Genomic DNA, 14,669 nt, shown 5'->3' with positions numbered 1-14,669 from the left:
CGGTCTCGGAGCCCTCCCACTCCCTCCCTCTCGTGTCCTTTATTTTAGAGCTACTACAGCACCCCACAAATTTCCTACGTAAATCTGTGGTGAAAGATGGAACTGCAGCGCGCTCATGTGGCTGCCCCGCTTATTTTCACGTGACGTAACCTCAAGTTGGCAAAACCTCGCTCGACGCTCCAGATATGTGTCTGCATCAGGTCAGTTACTAGTTGGCATGTCTGTTCTTTTTTTACTTTCTATGGTCTATGTGGAGTGGCGTATCATTTTAATGAGAGTATAAACCTTTCCGTAATCATGTGAATAGCTTTTATATACAGACCAAATACAAATATTAAAAATTTCAACATTCTTTAATTGTAATTTCTTTGTCCATTTCAATGGACGTCAGGTCAAAACGGGTACTTCACAAAAATTTAACAAAATGAAATAAAATAATAAACATAATGTCATGATCCTGTCTCCTTCTCTGTCTCCCTCTGCTGGACACACACACACACACACCGCTTTCACTTTCATTACTGACAGCTGTTATCACTTTTCATTACGCTCATTCCTCTCCACCTGTTCCTCATCTCCTCTCATTATCTTGGCTTCTTCTAACCCTCTCTTGCCCTGTCTTGTTGCCAGATTGTTCGATGTCTCAGATGCTCACTAACCAGAGTTTATCTCAGTCTTGTCCTGTCCTGTCCTGTCTTGTGAGTCCTACGGAATATTTCTACTGGAATTATCCTGTGCTAGTGATGGGCAGATCGAGGCTTTGTGAAGCAATGAAACAGTCGAAGCAAATGTGCCATTTTGTTTCGAGGCTTCGAATCAATCCGAAACCCTTCTCCACGGTGACACCTAGTGGTCACTTGCAGGTGTTGATCTGAAACAACCTTTACAAAGAGCTAATAAAAAAATGTGTTGGTTTTTTTTTTTATTATTGTATTTTTGTAATATATGAAGCTTGTAACCTGTAGTCTCTTCACATTGCATAATGTGATTTTGGTCATGAAAAATGAATATTAATAAAAATAAATCAAGCCACAATGTCTCCCTTTCTTATAGATTTTTATTCAAAAATATTAATTTCTCTGCTGTTGAATGACTCAGCCTACTTCTTTTTTTACAGATAATTTCTCCAGCCTTTGAAAAAATTCTCTCACAAGGGACACTTGTTGCTGGCATACAAAGATATTTTTTACCTAGGACATACAAATGAGGAAAGATTACTGCTCTCTCTTTCCAGTAAGTTAGAGGATCATGAGTTCTGGGCAAAAACGCATCGCTGAGGTATTTTTTCACTTCCACTGTGGCATCAGCTGTAGGATTGTGTATCATCTGGGTCTCACGGATACGATTGTCAAAATGTTCCCATAAACTGTCTTGTGTTTCAACTGGTGTTGATGATGATGGGCCTGATGTTGACATTTGTGGTTCTGAATTAAAAGAAAACGGCAATTAGTAACAAATCATAAACTGACAACACATATGAAGTATAAATTTCATGAATCACATTACATAAGATAACATAGACTGAAACTCACCAGGGGCCCGTTTCAATAAGGAGGTTCAACCAACTCTGAGTTAAAACTTGAAGTCTGAGTTGACTTACCCTGAGATGGGAAACTCTGAGTTTTCGGTTTCAGAACAGCTGAAATGAGTAAGCTCAATCAACTCTAAGTTGACTGACTCGGAGTTAAGCGCGTGCACCACAACTATAAAAAGCCATTATCAATGGAGCACAGATATTATGAGTCACCATGGTAACAGCACCAGACAAAAAGAGGTCTGCATATTTCTCATCAGCAGTACGCAAACATTTTCTTTTTAAGCAACAAAAGCAGCGGCGATCGAGAGAGTTGGTTTGGGAGAAAATAGTTGCTCGAGTCAATGCGTAAGTTTACATTTTAATTAGGCTACTGTTATACAGTGTTGGGTGTAATTACCAAGTCTAAATACTGTAATTTAAATAAAGGGATTACTCTTAATTCTTCTGTAATATAAAGTAAGATATGATGTCATTGCATTAAATACTGCATAGACTATAGAACAATTCTGTATAAAACAACAATGGATTTAACATAACATTTTTTAAAGGTATATTTTTAATGTAGCCTTCTCTCTCTACACACTTTGGTCAATTCAAGAATAATTCATGCAATTGTATATTGTTAATTTGAAAGCATTAAAAGTGCAGTTTATTGTCTCTTTTTGTATTGTTCAAGTGGTTGAGGTTGATATGGGATTTATAAAGTAATTAGTAATAAGTAGACCAATACTTTCTAGAGATAGTAATTATTACATTAATCTAATTACACTGTTGAAGATGTCATTTGTAGTTAGTAATTAATAACTATTTTAGAGTAACTTACCCAACTGTTATAATATCAGAGGTGAAACTGGAAGAACAGTATGTTATTCAACCTAATTTTAATTTTCATGTAGGTGCAATCCTTCAGGCATTAAAAGAAAATAGCAGCTGAAAAAATGAAATATAAAAACATAATTCAGTCAGGTATGGCTTGAGCAAATCATGGATGTAGGCTAACTGACTTTACAAACATTTGACATATTAAATAACTAAATAGCATCCAGTGTCTTGCAGTGCAGCAGCATTTTTGACATAGGTCTAATTAACACAATTAAATGTTCATTCTCATTTGACTTCTACTCAGCCAACAGAAAGAAGGAAGAGGCTCGCAAAGATGGAGATGAAGATGCTGAGGAGATGGAGATGCAGAGGAGATGGAGATGCAGAGGAGATGGAGATGCAGATGCAGAGGAGATGGAGATGCAGATGCAGAAGAGATGGAGATGCAGAGGAGATGGAGATGGAGAGGAGATGGAGATGCAGAGGAGATGTAGATGCAGAGGAGATGGAGATGCAGAGGAGATGGAGATGCAGAGGAGATGGAGATGCAGAGGAGATGGAGATGGAGATGCAGAGGAGATGGAGATGCAGAGGAGATGGAGATGGAGATGCAGAGGAGATGGAGATGGAGATGCAGAGGAGATGCAGAGGAGATGGAGATGCAGAGGAGATGGAGATGGAGATGCAGAGGAGATGGAGATGCAGAGGAGATGGAGATGGAGATGCAGAGGAGATGGAGATGGAGATGGGATGGAGATGCAGAGGAGATGGAGATGGAGATGCAGAGGAGATGCAGAGGAGATGGAGATGCAGAGGCGATGGAGATGGAGAGGAGATGGACATGCAGAGGAGATGGAGATGGAGATGCAGAGGAGATGGAGATGGAGAGGAGATGGAGATGCAGAGGAGATGGAGATGCAGAGGAGATGGAGAGGAGATGGACATGCAGAGGAGATGGAGATGGAGATGCAGAGGAGATGGAGATGCAGAGGAGATGGAGATGCAGAGGAGATAGAGATGCAGAGGAGATGGAGATGGAGAGGAGATGGAGATGGACATGCAGAGGAGATGGAGATGGGCCTGAGCCTGAATGCTGGAAGGCCAATGGCTGAGGGAATTCCTGGAGGGACTTCATCAGAGCCAGCCACTCCCGAAGATTGGAGTGCCTTCATAAAATGTAAGAGGTGTATGTGATTGTGATAACAATATGTGTTATTTTTTATATAGGGTGTTTTTGATATTTCCATATATTTTACTTTGGGTTGGGTTTTTTGTTGCTCCCAACAGATTCTGATGGTAATATCTGTCTTTTGGAGCCTCCTGTCCCAACAGAACCCAGACAGTTGTAAGTAGTCTACTCATTACACCAGAAATTATGACAAATAGTATTATAAAATGTGCTCAACCAAATGCTCATCTTCACAGGACGATGGGGATGAAGAAACAGTTTCTGCTGCCACAGAGAGGCCTACAGAGGAAATGTTAATATTATGTGTCTACACATCAAACAATCTACACATTCACATTTCTTAACATTTTTTATCTGGAGTAGCCTATAGAAACTAAGTTTATATCTAAGTATAAACGGATATTCTTATCTCTCCCTCGTCCCCAGAGTGTGGAAGAACAGTAGGAGGAAGGTCCATCAACTTCTGGTGCACAGATGAACACAGTTCAGTGATTTTCAGTGAATGCCACAGTTTAATTCTGTAGAATTTGTTTAGAGCTACATGATGTAACTCTAATCTACTGTATTTTCAGTTGCCAGTTAAGAAGTTATATAGACTTCATCTTATTAAAAAATTGGGGGGAAAAACAGCAATGAATAAATGTACCGAAAAAATGAATGAGGTGTTTAAACACCGCTTCCTCTTTAAAAAAGGGGAGGAGACCGAAATAAACTCTGGGTTTACGGAAGTAAACCTGCTCCCGACCAGGTTAGGTTCACAGAGTAAGTTACCATGGTAACTGACTCTGAGTATAAGTTACCTCTCTTTCAGAAACGGGCTTGACTTACCCTGCTTTCTCAGGTTTGACTTACCTCCCATTCTGAAACAGAAAACCCAGAGTTTCCCTCAATTCAGGGTTAACATACTCAGAGTTTTCACTTAACCTCCTTTCTGAAACAGGCCCCAGGAGTTGTGTTTGAACGCATCAGTGAAGCACACTCCATTGTGATGTGCTTTTCAGCATCCAGGGCTTTGGCAGGATTTCCAAAAGCCACATTTTTAAACCTTGGGTCCAGCAGTGTAGCCAGTGCCAAGGCTCTAAAAGTCTCATACCCTCCACATCTGGAGTGCAGACCTTCTTGTAGATGTGAGCCTATGAGCCAACACAAGAGAAAACCATATTAATTAAAATAATGACAACAATATGAGAGTTATGGCCAATTACACGTATGGTCATAGTGTCCTACCTAATTGTACAGTTGATTCCTGCGTTGCATTTCCTTTTTTCTGTGCAAGCTTGTGCTGCAACATCCTGTACAATGGTATGAGCTTTGAAGCAGACACTCTCTGTTCCTCTGACATCTCTGTTGTTGCTAGTTTGAATGGTTGAAGAAGTGTCAATGACTGTTGAATAATGTCATACTCAAGACTTGTCAGGGGAGCAGTATCACTGTTTAAATTGGCAAGTGCAGCACCCACTGGCTCACGTTGCTCATACAAGCGTTGTAGCATGTCGAATGTGCTGTTCCATCTCGTTTCAACCTCCTGTATCATTTTCAGACTTGGTCTGCCCATCAAGCTCTGCATCTCCACAAGTTTGTCCTTTGCTTTGCAGCTGGATCTGAACAACCCCACTATCTTTCTGGCGAATTTCATTGATGACTGGGGTTTGATCCAGGGCCTTTTTCACTATCAAATTCAAATTATGAGCAAAACATGGGACATGGCGAAGGTTGAGTAGCTGGGCACTTAGGATCATGTTGGATGCATTGTCAGTCACCATGCAGTGAACTTTGGAGGTTATTCCCCACTCAGCCATTAGCAAGGCTTTAGCCTCCATGAGATGCTGGGCTGTGTGGGTTTGGTAAAACCTCCTTACACCCAGTAAAACAGTTGCCATTGTTGCCTCTGGTGTTATGTAATGGCATGTTACACCAAGATATCCATCCATATTAATGGAAGACCACATGTCAGCCGTAAGGCTAACAAATTCCGCCTTTTGTAGGTCCTCCATTGTCTTCTCCTTGGTTGTGTTGTACCTTTCGCTGACCATTGTTTTAAGCACCTTCCGGGATGGGAGGACATAGCTTGGATCAAGCTTGTTCACAAAGGCCCTGAAACCCTCATCCTCCACGATGGTGAAGGGCTGCAGATCCTTCACCACCATGTTCAGAAGAGCCTCATCCAATTCCCTCTGTCTGCCTTTTAAAAGAGAAGATAAAACATACTTTCAGACAAATATATTGGAAAAATAGTGGCCTACCGTGAAAGTAGTCTACTGGTTCATTTGGAAACCTTCCTAAACAAAGTTATGTTATGAATATTTATGCTCAGTGTGCAGAGAAAGATAAAGTGCATTATAGAAATACAACAATTACAAAAAAACAAAATGATGTCTTGGCTGTAGATTGGGTACTCATATGTAGACATATAAAATGTATATTCACAAAGTATAATATTATATTGACAACATTTGTTTTTAAAGTGATTGGCAGTTGTGATTGGGATGTTAGGCATGTCTTAGTCCATGGCCTTTCTAAACAATGGCCCAACACTTAGTTATTATATTTCACTTATAATTAGCCTATATTTCAAACAATGCATACCTTGCTTAGATGGCCCAGCAGTGTCAGTAGCAGGCCTTGGTACAGGGGGAACACTACCATCCTCTGCACCCTGCAGAATGGCAGGATGAATGCTCCTCAAATGGCGCATCATGGATGATGTATTGTTGCAGTAGGCTAGCTGCCGATCACAATACACACATCTCACTTTATTTGGGGTTTCCAAATGGAAATGCTCCCACACCACAGACGTACGGCATCTCTTCTGTGGAGCCTCCATTTCTATCTATCTATCTATCTATCTATCTATCTATCTATCTATCTATCTATCTATCTATCTATCTATCTATCTATCTATCTAATATGTAGCCTATCTATCTAATAATCTATATGTATCTGTAATATATGTATCTATCTATTAATCTATATATATATATATATATATATATATATATTTCTATCAATGCATCTATTAATGTGTCACTATATGTACACTGTGTGTCTCTAAGTCAATGTGTAAATGTAAATTAAATCCTAAATATAACTAAACAAATAGCACTATAAATGTCACTATATCACCAAAAATCCGCTATCTCAAAACCAAACTCCTCTCACAAAAACCCACGATATGAAAATGCGTTGACAAAACTTTTATACTGTGTGATTGTGTGATTTGTTCCCGAACCGACCAATCAATGAAACCCTGATTCGGAGGAGCACTCCACCTGATGAAACACTTAGACGCTTCATTTAGCCGTTGTCACGTGACGTGGGTGTTTTGAATCACGCTTCGGATCAGTGTTTTGAATCATCTTTGCTTCGGGATCTCGCAAAGCTTCGGAACGTCTGTTTCGCGCCAGCCATCCTTATCCTGTGCTCATCTATACGTCCACAGAAACCTTACGTGCTTAAAGCTGAGGCTGATTACCTGCTCGGTGCTCGCCACCTGTATCCAGTTCCGTGAGTCTCCGAGTCGCTGTTTTACCAGCCTGCTGTTCGTCTCTACCAGTACCACAGAGGAGATTTATGTTCATGTGATTCTGCCAGTTCTACTGGTGTCCTCTGTTGATGTTTATTATTGACTTTTCAGTTTGGATTACCTGTGGTCTGACTTTTGACTCTATTAAAGAACTGTGATTGTCACTCTCGCTCTTGAGTCCTCTCTAACCCCACCACACATAAAAATTGTTGATCTATACTTTAAGCTTATAACATATTAACTTTTCAACTTTAATTTAACATTTCAACTTTAATTTTGAGGTTTTGTTTTACAGATTGCACATTGTTTGTAACAAACTAAATATATTAGAATCAATCAATATGGTCATGTTAGAGTCATTTTCTGTGTGCATCTTTCTTTTTTTATCAAAAACTTGAACATTTTGGTTGAAACAATTTCTACAGTGTGCCTTTAAAACTTGCAATTCTACAAATGATTTTTAACTTTAAGAAGTTAAATCCTTCTATTCTACAGACAAACTATGAAATACTGGCAAACATACAAAAATGTTTTAAAAAAACCATAGAAAATGTTACTTCTGTGTTTGGAGAGAAGTCCTGCCATGCTTCTCTTCAATGTAGTTTTAATTACCACATGCAGAGCTTTACTGACATTTGATTGGGTGACAAACGTCCAATCTCATGGACTGCAGCCTTTTGAAATGCTCCAGAAGTGAGAAGCACCTCGCTGCAGCCTGCAGATTTGGGCTGGGGTGCACTTGGGGGCCCACAATGCTTCTCATTGGTTAGTGGCAAAGTGATGACGTCGATCGAGATGGGGCCGCACCTGGGGCTCTACCCATAGATATCATATAGAGACTAGATGCCTTATAGAGGGAATGCACGTGACGTCACCGTTGGCCAGAGTTACTGCAGTTACGCCCACAAGTGGCAAAAAGACTGAGCGGCAGCATTGGTTTTCAGTGAATGCTGCGGAAAAACACACAAAACGCGTCTAAAACGGGAAAGAGCTTTGAGACTGACTGTACAACTAGATTTGACAAGAAATATGAGGAATATTTTTACAGACTACCTAAAGCTACAGAACAGAGAAGCAAATAGATCGCTGCAATTCATAGAAACAACTGGACTCCAGGCAGCGAAAGGTGGATTTGCAGTTATCATTTTTGTGTCAATATGCTGAATTTAGTTGTAAAATCATTCTCTATATATTGTATTGTTATATATTGCAGTGACAACTCATCAATCAAATATTTACCACTGTATATTCTGTATAATTTGACATTTTTAAATAAACACTGACAAAAAAACTATACAAGTTTAAGTCTCTAGACGATATGATGATATATATAACATTGATAAGTGATCACCTGGATTTAGACCTGCCTATTTTGTATTTATATAAAGCATTCACAGGCAAATTTGCTGTATGTATTTCCCTGGTGTCGAAATCAGGCACATATAAATGTCAGGAAACACGATTCCTGGCTGCATGTTAATATCCATGGATCAATGGATCTTTAGTAAGTTGTAAGGAACACTATATTGAGTCCAATCTTTAGTTTAAACTGATATTCGTTTGGTTTACTTGCGTTTTCGCAGTTTCCCCTATTAAATATTTTAATTTTATTTTAAATTAATATTTGCTATTACTGTACTGAAATCGTTGTGAAATGCTGTTTAACTTACTGCATCAGCCGGTGTTCACCCGGCATGGAGAGGTGAGGTAACTGTTAAAGTAATATTTACAACAGCTTCTAGGTTATCAGATAAGCATTCAACTGCCCTGTTGAATAGGTTATTTGTGTTTGCGCACATGATATCAGGAAGCAACATGACAGCGATGCGCAAATTGAGTTACCCCTCCAACTTCTAGTGTTATTGATAACCTAGCAGCTATATCTTATCACACGCGATTTGGCTAATGATATTACAGAAGTCCTGTGGTAAAATTACATTATTAACCTACTCCATCTACCCTCGTAAAGTTAATCCGAATAGGGCTTTAGTCTCGACATTTTCCCCTCCCACATCCACATACAATAAAAAAGGTAGCAGCTATAGGCTTAATGTTGTCCGAATTTAATTTTTAAAAATTACTGATTCAAACACGTTGAAAAGCTTCTTCTCAATTTTTATTACAGGTGGCTGCGTTCGGTGGATTCGGTGGCTGCGTTCTGTGTGTGAAGGTGTGTGTGTGTGTGTGTGTGTGTGTGTGTGTGTGTGTGTGTGTGTGTGTGTGTGTGTGTGTGTGTGTGTGTGTGTGTGTGTGTGACAGACAGAGAGAGAGAGAGAGAGTGTGTGTGTGTCTGTTCGTGTGTATGTGCGTGTCACAAATCATAAATTGTTTCTTCAACTTATTAAAATATCTTACTTTACTGCAACTATCTGTTTCTGCTTTATTATATTTATAGTGTGTGATTTATAAAATACATTATATCCTTCATCACACATAATGTGTCTGGTCACTTTATATCTTATATCAGAATATTATATTAATGTTAAGCCTACTATGGATATTAAAATATGCCGAACCATGTGTCCTGTATCATAGCTACATGAATGACCTTTGCAGCAAATAAAAAAAACCGCGTGAAAATCAGTTCAGTATTCAGTGAGATATGATTAATTTAATGCGCTGACAGCTCATTTCACCTGCCATTCAGATTACACTAAGTGTGAGCGGGTGACCGGTTTAAGATGGCGGCTCATGAATATCAGTCACATGACCTCTTACATCATCTTCTCTTTTTCCAGTTGACTGCCGCCATCTTGAGTACCTGCCGGGTACTGTCTACAATACTGACGGCATTAGCTAGGAAGCAGATTTTCTCTGTTTGTTTCACTTTATACATAACCAACTTTGTTTATGTAAACCCTGTGTGTATTTGACAGTATTCGCGCAATAAGACTAGAAAAATAACTTCATTCAGTAACCTGTCGCTGTTGTTAGACAGGCTTAGTGCTCGTGCGCTTCGGGTGTATGGGCTCAGAAAAGCGCTCGTTAGAACCGCGCATCAACACGTGAATGACTTGTTAGCACATGCAAATAATGAACTTATGTGAACTGCATTGTCCTTTCGTTAATTCCTTTGCGTTAACATTTGATGTGAATATACGTCGCGTAGCCTATGCTGAGACGGAGACGCCAGAACTGCAACTGATAGAATGCACGATACTACGACATTTCTTCAAAAGCAGATGGTGGATATATTTTAATCCACGATCATAATTCGTGATATCGCACAGCCCTAAGCTAGCGTAAGCTCATTATCATTTACATCCACTCACCACACACAACATGAACACTGCACAGAGAGTTTGAACACACAAACCACTGTTATAACATAAAAGCAAGCAGCTGCGTGCATGGTTGGGCATGATATGATTGAAGGATTTTGACTGAATGCGCGCAAAGTGCGCTCCCTTAATAATTCCTAAAAAGCAGACATCAGTTAATCGCGATCTCACATCTCTGTTAATATCAATTAAGCTGACTGCACAATGAATCTTTCATAATATATACACTTTGTTTGTTACAATTAGAGGATTTGTCAGCATTCAGAGCTTTGAACAAAAAGTCAGTTTTGAGCATAGAGGTTTTGAGCAGTGAGGGGAGTCTATTTTAAATGCTTCTGATTGGCCTTTGCGTTGAAGAAATCAACACGTATGTCTGTTTTTGGCTACATTGCTCAACGCTGCAAACGTGTTTTAAAAGGAAACTCTGGCCTGTAAATCGTTTCAATTTTGTTTTAGTTCTTGTTGCTTTTCTGCAAAAATGTATTAGTTTTTATGTTTTATTCATAGATATTTCTAGTTTGCGGGAGTCCCGCGAATCGTTTATTCTCCCTGCAACGCGCACACACACAGAGAGTGCATTGCCGCTCGCACTCGGCAATCAAATCTCGTCCCGCGCCGCACTCTTTTGCATTGGGAGTGCACGTCTCTAGATCAAGGGCCCGGCCCGAGGATAGTGACGGGAAATATCGGCCCGCAACTTCGGGCTCGGCCAGAGAATAAGCTCTACTTCCTTTGCGACTGACGTATCGATCTTGCCGAATCAGGTACTCAAGATGGCGGAAGACAAGTTTTAGAATTGAGTGACGTCAGTGAGGAGACGTTGGTGACATCATCTGATATTCATGTATAGGCAGTAGCGGTCGATAGGGCATCTACCTATATGATGTCTATAGGCTTGTTTGAGATGAGCAAAATCTGCGCAGAACCGATCACCGGTGATCAGCGCGATATGCATACCGGTTAGAAATGTTTCCGAGTGCGGTCCGCCTTGCTCTGATGTCATGCTGACGTGTGTCAAAAAGCTCTCGCGAGCGCAAGGCGCACGTGTCGGATTCTGCAGTCGCGCGCAGTTGCTCTCCACCGACTGCGCTGATCAAAAGCATGATGGGAAACGACTTGCTAACGACACAGCTTAATGTTGATTGGTTTAAACAACCGTGATGTATTGTTCTCTTTTAAAATGTTTGATTTTAAAACTCGGATATCATGTTTTGTGTGTATATGTTATATGTGAATATTCCCAAACTCTCGGACAGTGCGATCTCTATGGGTTATGCAATGTCATTTTATTATAAAAACAAAAAAACACATAGCCTATGTCTGTATTAAAGAAAAAATGATTGATAAACACTTATTTGGAATGGAATTAAATAATAAGTACTTTGGGTGTCTTGATCATTATATTTATTTTCATATAAAAGCAACAGAACTTAAATTACATCCAGTTTATTAGCAAGACTGTGCACGAGCGTGAATCCCGTGAATCCCGCGATATCCATCATTGATCTCACAGTTCTCGCTTCTCGCAGTGGATCTGACCCTGCGAGATCAATGATGGATATCGCGGGATTCACGGGATTCACGCTCGTGCACAGTGTTGCTAATAAACTGGATGTAATTTAAGTTCTGTTGCCTTTATATGAATATAAATATAATGAACAAGACAATAACAAGTACTTGTTATTTAATTCCATTCCAAATAAGTGTTTATCAATCATTTTTTCTTTAATACAGACATAGGCTGTGACATGGATGTTTTTTTTTGTTGTTTTTTTTTAATAATAAAATGACATTGCATAACTCATAGAGATCGCACTGTCCGAGAGTACATATACACATAAAACATGATATCCGAGTTTTAAAATCAAACATTTTAAAAGAGAACAATACATCACGGTTGTTTAAACCAATCAACATTAAGCTGTGTCGTTAGCAAGTCGTTTCCCATCATGCTTTTGATCAGCGCAGTCGGTGGAGAGCAACTGCGCGCGACTGCAGAATCCGACACGTGCGCCTTGCGCTCGCGAGAGCTTTTTGACACACGTCAGCATGACATCAGCGCAAGGCGGACCGCACTCGGACACATTTCTAACCGGCATGCATTACGCGCTGATCACCGGTGATCGGTTCTGCGCAGATTTTGCTCATCTCAAACAAGCCTATTATGTCTCTACCCGCCAACATCTCTTCTCATTGATTACTGACGTGAACTCATGACGTCGATTCTAGCATGCTTTCATTTCCGCTGTTCATCTCTGCATGGTGAGTACAGGCAAGCTACTCTTCTTTTCTCTAATTTTATTTACAATTTTTAATTCTGAAGTGGCGTTTAGTGTGATGATAAAATGAAGTGATGTAAAAATAAGATTGTGTAACTTTACTCACCATATCGCACAAACTAGGGCAGCGTTTCCCAAAAGCATCGTAGGTGTGTGTGTTTGTGTGTGTGTGTGTGTGTGTGTGTGTGTTTAGATTAGGATATAGTGTTAAAACAAGGCACTTAAAAGAAATACAGTGGCAAAACTGAACCAGGAAAATAGGATTTAAGAGTTAATAGTAACAATATACAAAGTTATATTGTAGGACTTTTTTTCTATCAATACATTTATTAACACTACTGTTCAAAAGTTTGGGGTCAATAAGATTTAAAAAAAGGAAAATAAAGAAACTCATATTTTTATTCAGCAAGGATGCAATAAAATGACCAAAAGAGAGAGTAAGGATATCTGTTTCAAATAAATGCTGTTTTTTTACTTTCTATTCATCAAATAATCCTGAAAAACACAAAAATATGAAGCAGCAAAACTGTTTTCAACACTGATAATAATCATAAATGTTTCTTGAGCATCAAATCATCATATTATAATGATTTCTGAAGGATCATGTGAAGCTGTGATGCAGAAAATTCAGCTTTGATCACAGGAATTACATTTTACAATATATTCACATAGAAAACAGTTAACTTATTAAAATAATAATAAGATTATTTCACAATATTATTGTTTTTAATTCTGTGTTGGTTTATGCTGTGTAAGAAATTTTTCAAAACATTAAAATTTGTACTAACACAATTAGTGTGTGTTTGACATTAGTGCATGTTTGAAGTTTTACTTACTAGTCATGTGATTCATAGCGTCTTAGAGATGATGATCAGGACAGAAACTGCTACGGTGCAGGGCATCAGCAGCAATCAAGGATCTAGCAACACTACAAACCATTTGTCACAGAGCCAACAATATTATTATACAATGTCAGGTTTATTAAAAGGAAAAAAACAACAGCAGAGGGGAAATGCAGTAAAGAGAAAGAATATACAGAAAATAATTTCTTAATTAGGATAACAGAATTTGGTTTTAGGTTTGCTTATTCATTTAATATTGCTCATACAGTGTCACTTACATTTGGATGTCAAAACCTTCTTAAAATAAATTATAAAAATTAAAAATGTAAATTTGAGAAATTGAAAAATAAGAAAATGACAGATGCATGGTGATATAGGTGAAATATTGTGACAAAATGGATATGAAGATATGAGCTTCCTCGGTTTACCTGTTTCCTACAACTCTGGCAGCAGCTTTCTTCAGAAATTTTTAGCTTGTGGAGCTTCCCCTCTGTTTAAGAGGGGTTATTTTGTTGCTCCTGAAATCACAGAACATTTTTTTATCAATATTAAAATATTATGTTTACGTTTATGTTAAATAAATTAGCTCACTTCCAAGTAACACCTTTACTAAAACTCTCATCTACACATAAGAGGTGATTAAAAGCCCAAACTTTCATAAACAAAAGCTCAACCGAGTTAGCTGCTAACCTTAACGTTAGCTTAACCTCTTTTGAAAACGGTTGAGATGCTAACGGACTTTTTCCAAAGACACTAAACCATGTCTATAAAGTAAATATTCAACAAAAGCGTGTCAATTACAAGTAAGAGAAGTGTTAAGAACAGTTGTGTGTATTATTTGTGTGCTCTTAGAGACTAATCTTACCTGAAAGTAGTGAAAACAACAGCGAGAGAGGGAGTTTTGCTGCTTGTCAGTCGCAGTGGTCCCGCCCCGTTTCCATGGCAACTCTGCGCCACTCCAGTGTTTGAAAGCGACTCGAAAGTTCACGCGCACGGCCATTGATTAAACCCATAGATTAAACCATGTCAAAAGCATGCAGCATTTACAAATATAAATATCTAGAATTAGAACATTGCTTAAATAAAAATCTCATAAATATTAGATTATTAATTTAAAACTAATTTTGGAGATCTATGACCCATGTGCAATGGCCTATGCATTTTTAGTTATTAGTTATTTTTTTTTTGCTGGGGGT

At 38.8% G+C, this 14,669-nt stretch overlaps 1 protein-coding gene and 1 long non-coding RNA gene across 6 annotated transcripts in view; both read right to left on the bottom strand.

Moving 5' to 3' along the window:
• LOC143714639 (uncharacterized) overlaps positions 1-14,669 on the bottom strand; it is a 120,530-nt gene that overhangs the window by 9,772 nt on the left and 96,089 nt on the right. The gene's annotated exons all lie outside the window — the stretch shown is intronic.
• Positions 1,040-14,468, bottom strand: LOC143714637 (E3 SUMO-protein ligase ZBED1-like). Of its 5 annotated transcripts, none has more exons than XM_077205894.1 (7): positions 14,339-14,468; positions 13,902-13,991; positions 13,468-13,559; positions 6,135-6,273; positions 4,776-5,730; positions 1,533-4,681; positions 1,040-1,424 (listed from the first exon to the last, which is right to left on the bottom strand). In XM_077205894.1, exons 4-5 carry the CDS (start codon positions 6,244-6,246, stop codon positions 5,066-5,068), a joined length of 777 nt encoding a protein of 258 aa, XP_077062009.1. In that variant the 5' UTR covers positions 6,247-6,273; positions 13,468-13,559; positions 13,902-13,991; positions 14,339-14,468; the 3' UTR covers positions 1,040-1,424; positions 1,533-4,681; positions 4,776-5,065. The 5 variants fall into 5 exon arrangements, with proteins under 5 accessions (XP_077062009.1, XP_077062011.1, XP_077062008.1 ...); XM_077205896.1 differs by having other exon boundaries at positions 4,642-4,681; XM_077205893.1 differs by having other exon boundaries at positions 13,468-13,550.

This window comes from Siphateles boraxobius, unplaced genomic scaffold (genome assembly GCF_051911475.1).
Source record: "Siphateles boraxobius isolate OS27281-9 unplaced genomic scaffold, OSU_SipBor_1 55, whole genome shotgun sequence".
NCBI lineage: Eukaryota > Metazoa > Chordata > Actinopteri > Cypriniformes > Leuciscidae > Siphateles > Siphateles boraxobius.
This window is presented reverse-complemented; position numbering and strand designations above follow the sequence as displayed.

What these genes read in the sequence shown, in the direction of transcription:
- LOC143714637 (XM_077205894.1), bottom strand. Translation starts at nt 6,246, where the DNA reads ATGATGCGCCATTTGAGGAGCATTCATCCTGCCATTCTGCAGGGTGCA. An exon ending in TGCTGGGCCATCTAAGCAAG is followed by an intron (nt 5,731 to 6,134) that starts GTATGCATTGTT and finishes CTCTTTTAAAAG; the next exon opens with GCAGACAGAGGGAATTGGAT.